This window comes from Cynocephalus volans, chromosome 3 (assembly GCF_027409185.1).
Source record: "Cynocephalus volans isolate mCynVol1 chromosome 3, mCynVol1.pri, whole genome shotgun sequence".
NCBI lineage: Eukaryota > Metazoa > Chordata > Mammalia > Dermoptera > Cynocephalidae > Cynocephalus > Cynocephalus volans.
Genome location: NC_084462.1, coordinates 7,252,598 through 7,271,202, shown reverse-complemented (window position 1 = coordinate 7,271,202; position 18,605 = coordinate 7,252,598). Strand labels below are relative to the sequence as shown.

At 49.9% G+C, this 18,605-nt stretch overlaps 1 protein-coding gene across 1 annotated transcript; it reads right to left on the bottom strand.

Annotated features, from left to right (window-relative positions):
• Positions 1-2,735: 2,735 nt before the first annotated feature.
• Positions 2,736-18,482, bottom strand: PRPF31 (pre-mRNA processing factor 31). The gene is made up of 14 exons (XM_063089890.1): positions 18,429-18,482; positions 17,574-17,758; positions 17,418-17,478; positions 15,138-15,221; positions 14,442-14,539; positions 13,350-13,456; positions 12,856-13,025; positions 10,642-10,799; positions 7,653-7,742; positions 5,821-5,948; positions 5,643-5,715; positions 4,721-4,849; positions 4,536-4,634; positions 2,736-3,236 (listed from the first exon to the last, which is right to left on the bottom strand). The coding sequence occupies exons 2-14, from the start codon at positions 17,748-17,750 to the stop codon at positions 3,111-3,113; spliced, it is 1,500 nt and encodes a 499-aa protein (XP_062945960.1). The 5' UTR covers positions 17,751-17,758; positions 18,429-18,482; the 3' UTR covers positions 2,736-3,110.
• Between the last annotated feature and the right edge of the window lie 123 nt (positions 18,483-18,605).

Sequence of the window (18,605 nt, the reverse complement as noted above, 5' to 3'; positions counted from 1 at the left end):
TTCAGTACAGTTTGGCCAATAGCGTAGCGATTGGGCGGCACCTGCTAAATAATGCGTGTGAAAGAGGGCGTAGCCGGCAGGTGTGGGACTCTAGCACATCTTTCTGCGTCCCGGCTAGGTGGGCAGGTCTGTCAGCTGCATCGTCTTTCTCCCAAGAGTCTGTCTGGCACATCCCTGAAACTCAATATTTGCTGAATGAAAGAAGGAAGGAACCAGAGACTTGCTTCTAAGTCATTGGCACCATCCATAGCAGAATTGGTTGGGAAGCGTGAGGCGTGGAGTTTTTGTCCTGCCTCTGACTAGTTACGTGACCGGACCGTGGGACTGTCATTCTCCTCCGCACCTCCGTTTCCTCAGTTTTATGAGGACGCTGCAGAAGGTATTGATGAGGCTGCGCTCTCCTCTCCCTCGGTTGCCTCCGTATTGCCTGCTTGTTAAAGATTTCAGCTCTGAAAACTCTGACCTCCTGTGCTGAATGCTCATGTGAGCCCTATTCGCGTCATTTTCATAATTTTGGGGGCCCCTGGCTGGATTTTGCCCAGCGCTTAGCACACAGAAAGCACTCAGTAACCACTGCTGAATGAACAGACGAATGAATGCGAGAAATGACTTGTGGTAAAAACTTACTGGATACTGTGCCTTTCATGAACTGGGAGGCATTTGCCTAGGGTCACACAGTCAAGATGGGAAGCCAGATCTACCCCCTTCCTCTCTAGATGGAAGAAAGTAAGATAAATTCAAGGGAGAAAGGAACATGACCATGTATCTAGCCATCGAACGTCACCTCCATCAGCAGAGCCAGAGGAATGCTTATAAAAATGCATATTCTTAGGCCCACAGAGACCTTATGGAGTGAAGCCTAGGAATCTGTATTTTTCCAAACTTCCCAGGTGATGCTCATTGGAGTTGATTTATTGATCTAGAGCTTCGCTATTCAAAGTGTGGTCCCCGAATGGAGCAGTGCCTTTCACACTTCTCAGAAATCACCTAGGGATTTGTTAAAATGCAGATTCTGCTTTTCTAACAAGCTCCAAGGTGATGCTGATGGTTCACAGTTCACACTTTGAGCAGCAAGGATCTAGTGATGTTTCTTAAACTTGGCTGCACATTAGAAAAACCTGGGGAGCTAAAAATAAAATAAAATAATAATAATAATAATTCAGGTACCCAGGCTTGTATTAGACCAATTGAATCAATTTCCAATTTCCAAGGGTGGGCCAAACATCGGTAATTTCTAAAATTGCTGAGATGATTCCCATCACCTGGGAACTTGTTTAAAATGCACATTTTTGAGCCCCACCCCAGACTAAGAAATTGTGGGCCCAGCAACTATGTTTTAACAAGCCCTCCAGGTAATTCTGAAACATATTAAATTTTCAGAATCTGTTGTAAGAGTACACAGGACTGTAAGGCCAAGTGACTCAGATTCCTTTCCTGAGATTCACATCTTCATGCACCCTACTCTGGCCAGGGGTGATGGGAGATTCTGAACAGAGTTGTGGATGAATGGTCCTTCCCTAGCAGATCCATAGGCAGAGATCAGCAAACGCTATCATTTCCAAAGAGGCCTGACCTAAAGGCTCAGATAAAACTGGGGAAAGAGTTATGTAACCTAGGGTAGTTAGGTCATTAAGAGGAACCTCCCAGGTGTATATACTCTTTGACCTGAGAGGGGAGAGATTCAGAGATTGCTGATGAGGTCCAGAGACAGAGCTCTGGGTTTTGGGAGGGACTGGGATTCAGAGACACATAGAGTGATGACAGAGGGAGACCCAGAGAGAGGAACACAAGAGCAAGATCTCAGAAACAGGACCCAGGAAGCCAGAGTGACACAGGGAAAGAGTAAGCTAGAGAGGAGAGGGAGGGGAAGATGGTGGAGACCGGGAGTCATCACGTTTCCACCAGGGCTGATTCTTGTCTTTGTACCCACCACTTGAGTAACCATGCAGGTCATGTTACTAGGGTTCTCTCCTTAGGACCACTGTGAAACCCAGTTCCAGAGCAGAGTAAAAGTAGCCCCCTGAAGTCACTCTTCTTATCCTCTACAGGGAAGCCAAGGTCTCTGCCATGTGCTGGGACTGCCCATGCTGTTCCCTTGCCTGGAATGCCTTTCCCCCAACCATCATGCCACGATCCCCCTCAGCCCAAATGAAGGCACCCTTGGCTGAGCCCCAGTTCCCAAGACAGTTGAGGAGTGGGATAGGGAGGGGAGGTGTGCTCCTTTCACTCACCTGGCAGGAACTTTTATAGTAATTAGTTCCTACTAGGGAAGGGAGCTTGCCTACTTTACCTTTGTCAGGAATTGGCACACCCCCTCAAGAAACATTGGTTAAAAATAACAAAAAGACCCAGTCATTGGGCCCCGATGGTGAGTCCAGTACTAAGTGCTTTCTGTGCATTCTTTCCAGTCCTCCTAGGTGTCAAGATTTGGAAAGGTGGGGCTGCTTGCCCAAGACACCAGAGCAATCCAAGTCAGCCTGTGTTGAAAGCTGGGGATTTCAGCAGCCACACTGCTTAGGTATCAAAATGACTGACATTCTCCAAGGTGTCTGAAGATGGAGAGGACTTTTCTTTTTGTGGGATCCTATGATGAAGAAGTGATGGGCCAGAGTTGGGTCCAGATATCACCTGGATGCCTCCTTGATTGGAAGCCCGAGCTCTTTTCCCAAACCCCTGTAGCTCTGACCCTTCAGTTGCCCCAGGTGTTTAACAAATGATCACTCCTCGAGGACAAATCTTGATAATGTGCCTTTAATTGTACTCTTTCCCACCAAGGACATGGGTTTAGATCTCCATACCAGCCAGCCAGCTGCCAAAAGAAAAAAAAAATTGTACACTTTCCAAAAAAAGTATCTCCTTTCCCAGTTAAAAAGACAAGACGTGATGAACACCTGCTCTGCCCCCTAAATAGGGCTGCAATCTCTGTCCTGGGGGAGGTTGAGCTGGGCTGCGCTGGGCCTCTTCCAAGGCCTTCCTGGAATGATGGGGCCAATGGCCAGGCAGGGCAGGCTCTCACCATCAGTATCTCCCAGCCCTGATCCCAATGCCTTCAGAGGGGCCAAGTCACTGTGTCCCTTCAGTGGGCGGCCACCTAGGGTGCATGCAGCCCATCAGGTGGACATGATGCCGCTCTTCTCACCCTTGACCTTGAGAAACTCAGCCATGCTGGAGAAATACTTCTGATTGGCCTCAGCTACCTTCTTCTCAGCTGCTTGTGGGTTCACAATCTCCAGACCCTGGGTGGGTGAGAGAGACGGGACGGTAGATAGGGTACGGAGACTGCTGGGCCTCCCCAACCCAGTAAGAGAATCACAACAGTCAGAGCCCTGTAGGCCCTTCCTGATGGTCCTCAGGCTTCAGAGGGACATGAGAACAGTTTGCCAGTCCCCAGCATCTCCCGCCCCTTGGGAGATTCTGATTCAGTGGGTCTGGGGGGAAGGGGAGGGAGACCTGGGCGTCTGGATTTCTAACAAGTTCCCCAGGTGATGCTAAAAACACCAATGTTTGAGAACAGCCAATCCCGCCCAGTTTCTGGATAAGGAAACTGAGTCCCAGAGGAAAGAAGCTGGCCCAAGGTCCCAGCACAAATCACACCAACCCCACTGATGATCATAATGACTGGTGCTGGGACCTGACATGACCAGCACAGTTCTAAATAGATTCAACATGGTAATTCCTTTTTTTAATTCCTTTTTGTTCAGGCTTGGGTTTGAATCAATATGATAATTATTATTTTCTCGCTGAGGCCTTCCTTAGCTGCTCTCAAACTAAAACCTCCCCTGCCCCACCTCCCTGTCTCCCTTCCTTCCTTCTTTTTCTCCTTGGCACATGCCACCTTCTAGGTCACTGTGAATTTACTCATTTGTCTGCCCCCCCCCACCAACCTATGAGCTCCACGAGGGCAAGACTCATTGTCTCTTTTGTTCATCACTTTATCTCCAGAGCCTAGAACAGTGTTTGGAACTCAGCAAATGACCTCAGTGCTCCCTCACAACACTATGGGGCAGACTTGCCCTATTCTGTGTATGAGTAAACTGAGGCACTGATGTTGTGGTGACTGTCCATGTTCCACACTGCTCACTGCTGGCTGTACTGGGACCTGGACCCAAGTGTGATGTCCAAGCCCATCTAATTAAGAACTTTCTTGAGTGTGGCCCCAAAGTTATACCTTAACTGCCCTGGCCATTTCCAAGGTGAGAACCCAGAGGCTCAGAGAGGAGGTGTAACCTGCTTTTGGTCACACAGAGAGTGACTGGGTCACTTGGACAGTACTAGTCCCAACTCTAAAGCCAATCTGTGCTCTCGACCATGACTATTTACCACCTCTTGTCACTGCTAACCTTTGGCACTTACTGTGTGCCAGGAGCTGCCTAAGCCCTTGATGTGCCTCCATGACAACCCTGCAAGGGGAATTCTATCACATACCTGATTTACAGGTAAAGAGTAGTAGGAGCTTTGCCAAGGTCACCGGAGGACTAGGGAGTGGAACCAGCCCAGAGTCACCCTACTGACTCCAGTGGGGGCCAGGGCAGTACCTGGAGTGGGGTGAAGGCCACACTGGAGGCAGTCCCTGAGGAGCGGTCACGGATGGTGGACTTCCCGCCGTACACCACACTCTGCTTCTGCAGGGTCCGCTGTAGGAAGAATGTGGAAGCTATGACTTGAGCTTGCCTATCTCTCACCTCTCCCTTACGCAGTCCCACCTGGGCCTGGCCCTTACCTGCAGTGTCTTGGAGATCCTGGCCTTGGTAGCCTCGTTCACCTGTGTCTGCCTCACACGCCCACTGCCCGACTTGCCCAGGTGGCCCAGGCTGAAGCCCAGGTCCTCCTGGTAGGCATCCTCCTCAATCTGGTGGGAAGGGGAAGGCATCCTGCAGTTAAGACCAGGTCCTGCCCTCAGCCAACCTCTCAGGTGCCCCCTCAACCAGCTGGAAGCCCAGGCATTCACCAGCTGGCTGGTCCCACAGGCACCTGTTCAGGTCCCCACTCAGTCCCAAGTGTGGTGAGCCTGGCTGAGGCCTTGGGACCCGCCTGCACACAGATGATGCTGGGGACCCTGCAAGGATATGGGTTCTGGTGCTGCTCCCTGTGCTGAGTTGAAACAGGCCATTCCTTCCTTACACGTGTGTCGGGGGTGTCAAGAACCAGGACTGGTTTCACAGATGAAGTGGCATCTGAGCTAGTTCTTGCAAGACCAGGAGGATGACACTCAGGTAACAAAAGGGACTGGTGGGAGTAAAGTCTGAGCAGGGGCATGTACAGTAGAGCACTGGGAGTGTCAGCTGAGCCTTAGGGCAGGGAAAGAGGAGACTGGGAGGCCTGCAGGGCCTAGCTGAGGAGCCTGGGTCATGGGAAGCTGCAGGGTCTCTGAGATGGGGAGACAGGTGAGGGCAGCCAGCTCTGAGGGTTACAAAGATTGCTTTGGGGTTGGGTGGATGGGGAGGGGAGAAGGCAGAAGCCAGGGGACCAGGGAGGAGGCTGGGGTAGTACCCCAGATCTGAGCCGGCGCCATAGGATGGAGTGGAGAGAATGCAGTAGGAAGCAGAAGAGGAAGGTCTCCGGGGCTCACTGCCTGTGGGCGGTGAGGAAGAGGGTGGGAGGACCCCTGAAGTTCCACAGCTGGTGGGGAGGGGGGGTCTGACCTCTCCGAAGCTCATGCGGTTGGCCTGCTTCCGGATCTCCGTCAGCCCCAGCCGCTCCTTCATCTTGCGGTACCTGCAGATGATGAACAGGGGGCACCAGGGGTTAGCTGGGAGGGCATCAGCCTCTTCCCTTCCTGACTCCCCATCCCACCCCCACCAGCCCCCAAGGGCCCCTCACCTGCGGCCTCCCCGCTTCTTCCGCTGTCCATCAAGGGGCGCAGGCAGTGGCTTCACCTGCTTCACGGGTGGCGGCTCCTGCCACTTGTCAAACTTGCGCTCGATCTCATCCTTCAGTTCATAGCCCACCTGGGGATGGGGCGAAGGGGAGACTGTGGTAGCCACTCTCATGGACTGCCCACTGGGGCCTCATCCATCTGTCTGCCTGAGCACAGTGCCCACCCTAGGGTCTCACTCCTGCCTCCTTGGGCCCTGGAAGATCTCATCAGCTCTCAGGGGTTTTAAGTTCCATCTACAACCTAATGCCCCTCAAACTTCTACCTGGAACTCAGACCTCTCTGAGATATTCACCCTGTAGACAACTTGTCTCCTTGACATCTGGATCATTAATGGGCCCTTCAAACATAACAAGGCCAAGCAGAATTCCTGCTCCTCCTCTCCAGCCTCGGCCCTCATTCTATCCTGGTTAGCAAATGGCAACACCCTGGAGTTGGGCAGCCTGAACTCTGCTGTTTCAATTCCACATTGCAGTTACCACCAGGTTCTTCCTTCAGAAGAGACCCCAAATTGGCCCCCTTTTCAGCAACTCCACTGCAGCTAAAGGTCTCCCAGGGCTCATAAGGCTGTACATAATCTGCCCCTGGATTTTACCAGGATCTTACCCACCCACCCCAGGGCTTGCTGCACTCCAGCTTTAGGGCCTTTGCACTGACCAATCCCTCTGCTTGGAATATGCTTCTCCCAAGTATCCATATGAATAGCTCCCTAACTTCATTCAGGTCTACGTTAAAACTTCACCTACTCAGAGGAGCCCTCCCTGACATCCTAGGTAAATCAGCATCTAACCTCCCTTGACATCCCAATTTCCTTTATTTTTCTTCTTGGCATTTACTTAGCACTTCTAGACACACTATAGATTTTACCTCACCCAGCCCCAACTAGAATATAAATGCCATGGAGGCAGGGTTTTCGTCTGTGCTGTTCTCTGCTGTATCCCCTGCATCCAGACCAGTGGTGAGAGAGAGAATGGGAAAGAGAGAGAATGGGAGAGAGAAACTGAACACTACTGTGCCAGGCTGTGTGTTTGGAAAACAATGCACAAGACAGAAAACATGTCTACTTTCCCGAATAAGTCTACCAGGGAAGACAGAAGATACCTGAATAATTACCTGAATAATATCCCCTGATGGTAGAGGGAATGAATCCTGGTGTGGTAGGTGAAATAATGCCCCTCCACACACCCAAAAATGTCCACATCCTAATTCCCAGAACCTGTGAATGTTACCTTACATGGCAAAAGAGACTTTGCAAGTGATTAGGTTAATCATGTGACATGGGGAAATTATTCTGGATTATCAGCATGGGCTCAATATAACCACAAGAGTTCTTAAATAAAGTCATAGAAGCTGTGGAGACAGAAGCAGAGTCAGAGAGAGATTTAGATTCTACACGGTTGGCTTTGAAGATGGAGGAAGGGGCCATGAGCTAAGGAATGTGGGCAGCCTCTAGAAACTGGAAAAGGCACAGGAATGGATCTCCCCTAGAGCCTCCAGAATAAACTGCTGACCCCTTGACTTTAGCCCAGTGAAACTCATTTTGGACTTCTGAACTACAGGACTGTAACAGTAAGACAATAAACCTTGTTGTTTTAAGCTGCTAACTTTGGCTACTTTGTTACAGTAGCCCTGGGAAACTAATACACTGACCTCAATAGGGGAGGTCACAGACAGATACACCCACCTCTGCCCTTAGGACAGCAAGCATTTGTGGTGGGTTCCCTGATGATAGCCCTCCCCCTAGACAGACCCAGACAGACGCCCGCCCACCTCTCACCTTCCCTTCTGTGCTCTCATGGAAACTGTCCACGCGGGCTGCCAGCGTGCACTTGGCAGCTACCAGCCGGGCTGCCTTCCTGCGAAGATCCTAGAGCAATGGAAAAGGTGGGCAGAGTGTGTGAGCCAAGCAGAAAGACAGTGGTAATGACGGCAACGGCGGCTACTTCTCATCACGGGGCCAGTTCTATCCCACGCGCCAGGAATAGGGCTTTACACATATTGCTCATCTCCTCCCAACAGGCTCTAGAGGTGCAAGCTCTTATCCCCATTTCATATAAAGGCCAAGGACAGGGAGAAGAGCCACCTGCCCAGACATCGTGGCTGGTAGTGGCAGGGTCCAGATAAGGATGATAGTTAAACACATTGATGATGAAAACAGGTAACAATTATGAAAACACCAGCAGGGAACTCTTGAGGAGCACATTCTACATGCCAGGACTTGTGCTAAACAAGCCCTGTGGATCACCTCACTGAATATTCAAACATCAGGCTGGTGTGATCATTGACCCCACATTTCAGATGTAGAAACGGGCTGGCTGGTTGGCTCAACTGATTAGAGTATGTTGTTAAAACACCAAGGTCAAAGGGTTTGGATCCCTATACCAGCCAGCCACCAAAAAAGAAAAATCAGATATGGAAACTGAGGTTCTAAATCACATGACCAGGGAGACAGAGCCACGCAGTGACAGAGCCAGGGCTCCAAACCAAGAGCTGACTGCAGAGCCCCCAGCTCTCAGCCACTGTGAAGTGATGGCCACCCCTGGCCTCCCTTATGAGCCTGTGACATGCACAGCCTGTGCCTGAACTGATCTGGGACATACAGATGAGTGAGGGAATGGCCCTTGGTGAACAGCATGGCCTGTTGTGTGACAGGCTCCCAAGGACTGGTGTAACCCACATGCCTCAGGCTGTGAGGAAGGGGATAAAGGGGCTGGAGCCCTGGGCCCCAGGCCCACCAGTGCTGAGTTCCAATGTCCACTCTCCTTCCTCCCAGGTCTGCGACTCTGGGCAACCTGCTGGCATCCCTGGGTCTGCTTCAGCAGCGGTGCCTAACCTAGAGGTTCACCATGAAGATGAACAGAGAAAGCTGACAGGCAGGGCTTGGAAACGCCCACGCAGCATTGGCCATCAACATTGCTATTCTCCCATCCCACCAGGAGGAAGAGGAGGCTGGGCAGGGTGGGGGAACACGTGTCTAAGGTCAATGGGCAACAGAACAACAGAGCCAGGATCTGGACCCAGGCCTGTCTGTGCCAGGGCCTGTTTTGTCTCCTGTTTGTGTTCTCAATCCCAACCTGTGACCCTTGCAGAAAGAAAAGCATGAAGACGCACCTGAGACTGGAGGTAGAAGGTGCTAGGAACATACCTGAGGGGTAGCAGCCCAGCTCTGTGGCCACACAGCCCAAACTCAGAGGAGCTCTACTACCTGTGTGATTTTGGATCAGTCACTGACTTTCTGTGCCTCAGTTTCCTCATCTGTGAAGTGGGTGGTGGGGTGGTAGTATGCAGGAGTGGAGGAAAATCAGTATCTACCTTAAAGAGTTGTGAGAATTCAATGAGATTACTGAGCATTTCCAAAACTCCAGCCACAACTCTCTCAATTTCTGCCTGTTGGCATTTCAACTGTTACTGTTATGTTGCTGTAAGACTTATTAACAAATTATTGGGAAGGCTGGCTAGCTCAGTTGGTTAGAGAGCAGTGTTATAACACAAAGGTCAAGGATTCAGATACCCATACCAGCCAGCCGCCAAAACAAACAAAAAAACCAAGTTATCATCAATGTTCTCTTTTAAAATACTTTCAGAAACTGCAAACCCATTTAAGTAGACAACTTAATTGCACTACCACAAATGGGAAATTCTTAAATAATAAAAAAAAAAAAATATGCAGTGCTTAGAATAAAAAACATCACTGAAACTCATCCTGTGCTTCTAGAGGTAGGTGGCCCATTTTAGGAAACACCAAGAGGATGCATATAAAATCCATGGCCACAAGACACAAATAATAATAAAGACAATGATAGTAAAAATAATAAAATTGGCAGCAGCTATGTGTAGTAAACAATTTAACCTTGCCCAAGAGGTGTGGCCTTTGCCTTTAGTTCCTGGGAGGTAATCTTTGTCGGTCTGAGGGCCTTGGGCCAACCAGATGGTTATAATGACATTTAGTTTGTGTAGAGCTGGCTACACAGAAAAGACCAACCACGTGATTTAGGGTGGGGGCTTTGGGTCATGGGGTATCAGTCAACCTGGAGACTGAGATGAGCCCATGGGCAACACAACTGTGTCTGCACAGCCAAGCCCCAATACAAACCCTGAACACCAAGGCTTGGTGAGCCTTCCTGTTGGTGATATTTTGTGTGTGTGGTCACATAATGATGCTGGGAGAGTAATGTGTCCTGACTCCTCAGGGAAAGGATAACTGAAGCTCTGAGAGTGGTAATTGCTCCTGGACTCTGCCCTATGTATCTCCTCCTTTAGCTGATGTTAATTTGTATCCTGTCCCTGTAATAAACCATAACTGTGAGCATAACAGCTTTCAGCAGGTTCTCTGATTCCTTCTAGTGAATTATTGAACCTGAGGTGGTTCTGGGAACCCCCCAAACTTGCAAGCTGGCCCTTGCATCATTTGTTATGTGCTAGACCTGATTTATAAATGCTTTGTATATGTTAGGTCCTCATCACAACCTCGTGAAACAGATACTGTTCTACCCACTTTATAGCAGGGGAGACTGAGGCACAGAGAACTCAGGCATCTTGCCTGAGGTCACCCAACTGGTAAGTGGTGCTGCCAAGATCCCAGCACCAGGGCTTGTTTGCTCCAGCATCCTCATTCTCATGCCCCATGCTACCCTGTTCACCAGGTTCTTGACTATTCCTGTTGGCTGTGACAGAAGAGGAGGAGAGAGGGTGACCCGTTCAGGTTGTTTTGGGTACAGCACAAGGCTCCACAGAGTGGGGAGGCCAAGGGGTGAGAAAGTGCGCACCGGGGGCAGTGACTGCACGATATCACTGTGGTATATGTAGCCAGTGTGAGGCAGCACTGAGGTAGATGAGAAGCCTGAGAGTGTCTTGCGCTGGGCCCCGAGCAGCATGATGTTGCAGGCAGGCATCTTGGAGAGGTTGGTCAAGCCACCAGCCACACCTGCAGCAGGAAGGAAAGAGGGAGAGAGGGGGCAGGTCAGAAGGAACACGGGTCATCTGTTTGGAGGCTCACCATGCTTTGTGCACATTTATGTGAGGTTCTTTTTGGATCCCTGTAGCCAGAGAGGGCTAACCTGTATCATTTCAGAGTGAGAGATTCAGAGGAGGCTCAGAAAGGCTCAGCAACCTGCCTGAGGGTGCACAGTGAGGAAGTGGCCCAAAAGGAAACTGACCCCAAAGTATGTGCTAAGCAACACTGCCCTCATTCTGGGGATCACGTCTGTGTTTTGGACCTGTTTTCAGCAAACTGGAAGCTCCTTGATGACAAGCCTGGGTGTGGTTCCTCTCTGGGTTTCCAGTGAGTTGTTTGTGGGTACCGGGGAGGGGAAGAGGTACTACAGGTAAATGTCTCTACCATGGATAGAAGTTTGCTGTGTGCCAGGCCCTGTGCTGGATGTTTTAAGGGTTAGGTAGACTGTCTCACTAAACAAATGAATCCTTAAAATAAGCCTCCAACACAGGCATCGTAACCTGTGTGGGAGGCAGAAAAATGACCTTCCATAGATGTTCACATCTTAATTCCTGCGACCTGTGAATATGGGACCTCACATGACAAAAGGAACTTGGCAGTTAGGACTAAGTTAAGGACATTGAGATGGGAGGGTAGCCTGGGTTATCCAGGTGGATTCAGTGCAATCACAAGAGTCTCTGAAAGTGGAGGAGGGAGGCAGAAGAGTAAGGATCAGAGTGATGTGAGAGAGGGGACTTTGAAGATGGAGGAAGGCCCATGAGCCAAAGAATGCAGGTGGCCTCTATATGTTGGAAGAGGCAAAGAAATGGATTCTTCCCAAGAGCCTCCATAAAGGAACACAGCCTGCTGACACCTTGATTTTAGCCCAGTGAGACTCATGTTGGACTTGTGACCTCCAGAACCATAGGATAATAAATTGTGTCATTTAAGCCACTAAACACATCAAAATTTGTTATGGCAGCAAGAGGAAACTAATACAACCCCCAATCACTTGGGAAACAGTGGCACCTGAAGTCACTTGCCCAAGAATGCGAGCTCAGTCGGGTGGAGCAAGGATTATCCTGCCCTTAAATCAATGCTTCTTACTACTCTGCGACTTGGCACATGCCTTCCACCCAAGGCTGCTGTCAGAGGCTGAACTGTGTCCCTTCGATATTCATATACTGAAGTCCTAACTCCCCGTACCTCAGAATGTAACTGTATTTAGACATAGGGTCTTTAAAGAAGTGATTAAGTTAAAATGAGGTCCTTAGGACAAGCCCTAATCCAATTTGACTGATGTCCTTATAAGAAGAGATTAGGACACAGACACGCATAGAAGAAAGACCATGTGAAGATACAGGGGGAAGATGGTCATCTACAAGCCAAGGATAGAGGCATCAGGAAAAACCAACCCTGCTGAGAACTTAATTTCTAACCCTTGGAATTGTGAGAAAATAAATCTGTGTTGTTCAAGCTACCCAGTCTGTTGTACTATGTTATGGCAGCCTGAACAAACTAACACAGCTGCTTTGCCAAACTACCCTTGAAAGTCTTTCCTAGTTGAATGGGAGGAGTCCAAGGGGCACCCTGAGACTGCAGAGGGCTCCTGGGGAGGAGAGGACCCATCATTTAATCCTAAAACATTGTGGATTAGCATCCCCATCTTAAAGAAAAAGCTAAAGCTCAAAGAACCAACTTTACTACTTGCAGACTGTCCCATGGGTCCAAGGCAGAGCTGGCAACTGTCTAGATCTGCTGGTCAAGGAATGCTGGCCTTTCTGCCAGCTGTGCTGCCTCCTTCCTTTACAGCCTATATGGCCCCAGCTCTGCTAAGGACTCAGGGGCTGATGCAGAATCAGGATTTCCATCCTTCCTCTGTGCATCTGTGTCAGGATGGTTGACCTCTGTGATCTCCAGGAGAACTGACAGGGGGAGGGACAGTGAGACAGGGCACTGCAGCCCCGAGTGCCCAAACCCCCATTTCCCCAAGGTCACACAACACGTCAGCAGACCTCATCTGTGGGAGCCAGCTCTAGGGCCTCACCCATGATCTTGGCTGCCGTGGAAGCTCCAATGATGATGGACAGGTTGGGCGCAATAAAGGACATCCGGGACTCCACGTACTCATAGATACGGTGCTTAGAGGCATTCAGCTCCAGTGCCATGTCACAGGCCTCCTCCAGCCGCTCCAGCTCCTCTTCTGACAGCTGCTGCCTACAGGGATGGGATGGACCCCAGCCTTCCTGTGTATGCTATCTGACTGGTGTCAAAGCCCTATCCTCTCAACTGTGTGTGTGTGTGTGTATGTGCATGCACTCGTATTTGTGTGTGCAATTATGTGTACACATGTGCAGATGCAGGACAATCCTAAGCCCCATCAGCCCCAGAGGCCTGGACACAGGGGTTGCTGGGAATGTAGTTCTTGGCCAGCACCTCCCTGGTTGCCCTGGGTTGGGGCCCCTATCCTGCCCATTCTGGTTTCTGCTGTTAGATGGGCCTGAGGTAGGCCTGGTGCCTGCCCCTCGGCAGTTTACGTACCCCTGGGTAGTGGAGGCAGTAACGCTAACAACCATGATGGTGGCGTTGGTCAAGATCTGCTGCAGGTTCTCATTGTTCTTGCACTTGTCCAGACTGTTGCCCAGCTCCTGAGGGCGTGAAGGGAAGGGCAGGGGTTGGGGGGAAGGTATGGGAATCCAAGAAGGTTCTAGAAGCTCTCCTGCCTCAGCACCCACTTGGATCTCTTCTTGAGGACACTGGGAAAGTTGGGGTCTGCACATTGGGGGCCTCTTCTGCCTCCAAGAACTTCACTGCTCAAAGCATTAGAACCATCTGCTCTGCTTTGGCCAATCAGGAAATGGAACTCAAGCTGAGTGGCCATCCAGAGAAGACCTGATGCCATGAACAAACCTGCTGGCCCACCAGAGCACAGGTCTGATGACACAAACCTCCCCTGTCACTGTCCTCTTTTCCTGGCCACATGCAGCGGCTGCTCCTATTCCTGCCTTTACTTGCACCTGCCTCTCTTTCCTAAATCCTCCCCAGCTCTCACGTAAGATTTAAAACCTTACAGGTCTGACGTAGTCTGACTTCTCCGACCTCTTCAACTTCACCTCCATCCCCCTCCTCACTTCCTCCTGGCTTGTTCCTGTCTCAGGGTCTTTGCACTTATACGAATCATTGCATGGCTGCCCCTGTGTCAGTCTTCAGATCTCAATTTGAACGCCACTTACTCTGACCACAGCCACAGAAACACATGTCAGGCCAACGGGGAATCCCCTCACAGGAGACTCAGGGACAGGAGAGGAGCATGGAGTATTGAGTGGAGGAGCCATGAGAACATCCTTTGCAGGCCCCCTGCTGTGCTGAGAAGATGGGAGCAGCTGAGCTGCTGTTCACGCCTGTCCAGTATCTCAACTTCAAGGCCTCTGACATTACTCATTCCAGTTCATTCACCTGCTTCCTGTTCCCACCCCATCTTTAACAGGAACATTCCAGCTGAAAGCTCAATGAAGGTAATCTTTTTTCCCTTGGATGGGGGCCCAAGCACAGGCCCTGCCTCCCTCTTCATACTAACGGTGGTCAAGAAGCCTTGGTTCTTCCTGAGCCCCCCCAATCTTCCTCTCTACTTACCTTGACCGTACGGATGTAATCCAGTGCATTGGGTACCAGGGACTCCAGTTCAGGAAATCTCTTTGAGTACTTGTCCCGGATGAACTTATGGATGATGTCTAAGGTGAACAGAGAGGGCAGGTGTCCAGTGAGCGGGGGAGGCAAACTCTGCTGGTTGTCCCCAATACCCATTTCCCATTCTTCCTTTAGTAACCAAACCCCTGAATTGTAACTGGGTGCACAGACACCCAGCACGAACATATAACATTTCCTGGCTGCCCCTAATGCTTGGTGTGGCAACATGACTTAGTTCTGGTCTATAAAATGTGAGCTGAAGTAACATGTTCTTAAAGAAAACAACTATATCCTCTTCTTCCCTCTCCTCCCTCCTGGTGGGGTTGTGGAGGTGATGAGTAAAGATGGGGCAGTCACTTTGTACCATGAAACAGGTGATCAACAAGATAGAAAGAACCAGGGCCCTACGGGCAATCAGGATGCTACACCAGGCCTCAACTGCTCACTTGGACTTTCACACGTGAGAAAAATGCACTTCCTTCTTATTTACGCCTCTCTGTTAACAGCAGCTGAACCTGGATTTGAGCTAATACAAGGAGTTTGGGGGCAGGACCCTGGGAAAGGCCGGCAGGGGAAGATGGTGGAGGAGGTTGGGAGGGCCACCAGACAGGGCTGTCTCTGCTTGTCCTTGCCGACACTCACTCAGCTCATTCTCGATCTCCACAGTCAGGTTGTTGGCATCCACAATGACCCGGTACTCAGGGGCTGCCTCCACTGGTCCCATCACTGTGAGGATGAGAAACAGTCTGGGTGTGAGTGTATGACTAAACACTCACCCCCTTCCAGGTCCCACAGCTGGGGAAGACTGGGCATGAGGCTGGAGGGGAGCAGGAAGGAGGGGCCGAAGAGTAAACTAAGGGACAGGTTTATGTGTCTGCAAACCTTGATCTCCCTCCCTACAGCCTGACTTCCAGGCCAGTTTAGACTTGACTCCACCTTACCCTGGAACTAACCCCTCCCGTGGCTCTCCACACCTGAGGCTAAAAACCAAGCTCCTCAGATTGACATTTGAGGCCTCCCAAAACACTGGAAGCCCCACAAGGACAAGTACTATGTCTGTTTCCCATGGCTGCACCTTTGGTACCCAGAATGGCTCTTGGCATATTGGAGTCCCTCAGTCAGTATCTGTTGACTCATCAAACTCTGCAGTCTGGTCTCTCCACCTTCCCAACCCCATCCCTTCACCATGCCTCTTCTGTTCTATTACACCCCAGTCATAAAGGACTAATTAGAGTGTCCTGAACACCTGAGGCTGTTTTACGCCTCCTGGCCTTTGCTCATGCTGTTCCCTCTCCCTGGAATGTTCCTTCTTCACGTCTGTTTCTGGAAAGTCTTTCTTCGTGCTTTAGTAATAATAATAATGGTGTTAATGATGATGATGATAGTATTATCATAAGTAGTTGTCATAGCAGCTGACACATACAGGATCGATCCTGAGTCAGACATTGTTCTAAGTGTCACATGGGTATTAACTTAGTTCATCCAAAGGCACCTGGGGAAGTAGGCATTAAATTAGACCAATTTTGCAGACAAAGAAAGGAAGGGTTCTGCCTTATGTCACAAACCCAGTAGATGGCAGAGGTAAGATCTGACCCCAAACAGGTGGCTTTAGAGTCTATCTTAACACTGATACACAAATGCCTCTTTAAGTCCTTAAGATTCAGGTGACTAAGAATCCCTCCCTCCCCTTTTGGAAGGGTCACATGTCTCTTCTGCACTCCCACAACACTTGTGCCACCTCCATTAGACACAAATCGCCACCTGGATTTGGGATGTTTCAGGTTCACCTCTCCTACCAGACACCAGGTGTGACTGTGTCTGACTGAATTCCTGAGACTGGTGTGACATGAGGAAATTTCACTTTTTGTGGCTGCCTATGGCTCTCTGGATCAAGTTCCTCAGCTTGGCCTTCAAAACTCTGTAGGATCTGGCACTTTCCTGCATCTCCCCTTGCACTCCTGATGTCCAAGCCTCTGGGCATGCTGTTCTCTTTCCCTGGGCCCCCTTCCTGTTCTTCTTTGCTTGGCATATGTATTCATGCTCCAAAGTCCAGCTCATATCAATTCTTCCCTGACCTCTGAGGCAGGGTCAGCCAGTCTCCCCAATGGATCCAGAGTGTCTTGAGCTTGACACCAACCACCAGTAAGTGTCTGGGACCTGGCCTATCTCCTCCTCTAGACCCTGAGCATTTTGAGAACAAAGACCTGGGCTGATTCAGTTGAGTGCCCAGGAGAATGTTAAAGAAAGGAAGGAGTGAGTCTTCCTGAAACTCTGCTCTGTGATCACACTAATTCTTTGCCCAGCAACCTCCCTGCCTTTCTGTTGTCAACAAATTCCACTTAAGAGCCTCACCTCAAGAAGAAAGATGGGGGAGTTAATAGGACTGCCCTCTTAAGAGTCTGTCTGGGTACTCAAGAGATTACCCAGCATTCCCCAGAGTTGGAAGTAAGAAAAGGTTTTAGGTGATACTTTAACAACTGTGTATTTATTTTTTGGTTATTTTATATTTACCTAATGATACCGGTTTTCCATTCATAGTAGTCATACATTTCCTTCTCAGGTAAATTTAAGGAAAAAGTCCACTGATTTAAAGAGAATGTTAAGTAACTAATAGAAAGAGTGGTTTGTAAACGTGGCAAAAATTCTGTAACTGGTCTTGTGAATCACTGAAGTTTGAGAAACCGAGATAAGTCCTATCATACTTAGTAAGTGCTCAGCACAGAATAAGGACTTAAAAAGCATCACCTGTATAACACAATATATTTTTAGAGTAAAAGGGAACTAGGGTGGGATGGAAGAAAAGAAGAGAGCTCTGGAAAAGACTGAGAGAAAGATACACCCAATTTTCAAAGCCACAAACAGCAAAAGAGTCAAGGGGCCCCACAAGAGAATGAATAAGGGAAGGAGAGGAGAAGAAAGTACCTTCTGAAGCTTTGGCTTGCTTGCTGATATACTCCTCAATCTTCATCATGATCTCAGCAAACTGTTAGGGAAGCAGAGTAGAGTCAGAATCCAGGACTCTTCAAAAAGAAGAGCTACTGCCCCATCACCCCCTTCTGGAAGCTCATGTTTTCTCACCATCTTGCTGTCCCATAGCTTGGCAATACTCTTGACCGAATCTCCCGAAAGATCCAGCTGTGTCTCCTCTTGCACATCCTCGATTGCTGGCTCTTCTTCTTCCTCCCCATAGCTTCCTCCTTCCTCCTCTTCCGCAGCCTCCTCGAGGTCAGCCAAGAGCTCATCTGCCAGCGACATCCCGAGGCCTATGGAGAGAGAGAGCAGGGTTCCCTAAAACTGTCCCCCAACAAGTCCCTCCTTATTACCTGGCGGGGATTCTCCCCCAGAAGGTCCTGGTTCTTGTTTATCAACCCCGCTAGCATGCAACCTCCACAACGACAGGGACTTTCGTTTGCTTCGTGCACTGCGGTATCTCCAGCTCCTGGGCGTGCAAGACACGACACATCCCTAGAACCACCACCTTGCTAAGACTTCTTCCCACCTCTGGGTCTTCGCACAACTGGTTCCCGCTGCCTAAATGACTCTTTCCCTCACTCTTAACTAGCCCAACACCTCCTAGTCGTCAGCTCTCATATTTCACCTTCCCAACCCACATACCCCACTCCAGACTAGAGTAGAATGATTTGTGATACATGCCCCACATGCCCTGTATGTCTACCCTAACGCGCTTCATATATTTATGATTATTTAATTACTGGATTAAGACCGCCTCCCTAGCATCAGTCAAATCTCTACAAGGGCAGGGAACAATTTTTGCTCCTGACATATCCCCAGGGCCATACCATGGTAAGAGCATATGAAAATCCTTGGGTAACCCATCTATGAAGTCCCGCCTTTCTTCTTACACACTTCCTCCCCCAGACCCAGGAGCCTGGCCTACCGCCCCACTCCCACCCCACCCTCCACCACACTCACTTCTGTCCTCCTCGCACGACGGTTTCTATGAAATTAGCTTCTCAAGAGAGGTCGACGCTCACTGATGACGTCGTACACTTGCGCCGCGATCGAGGCAAAACTGCGCTCTGATTGGTCGTCACCCCGCGATGTTCCTGGCCACATGAAACAACAACTTTATTAGCACCTGCTAAGCGG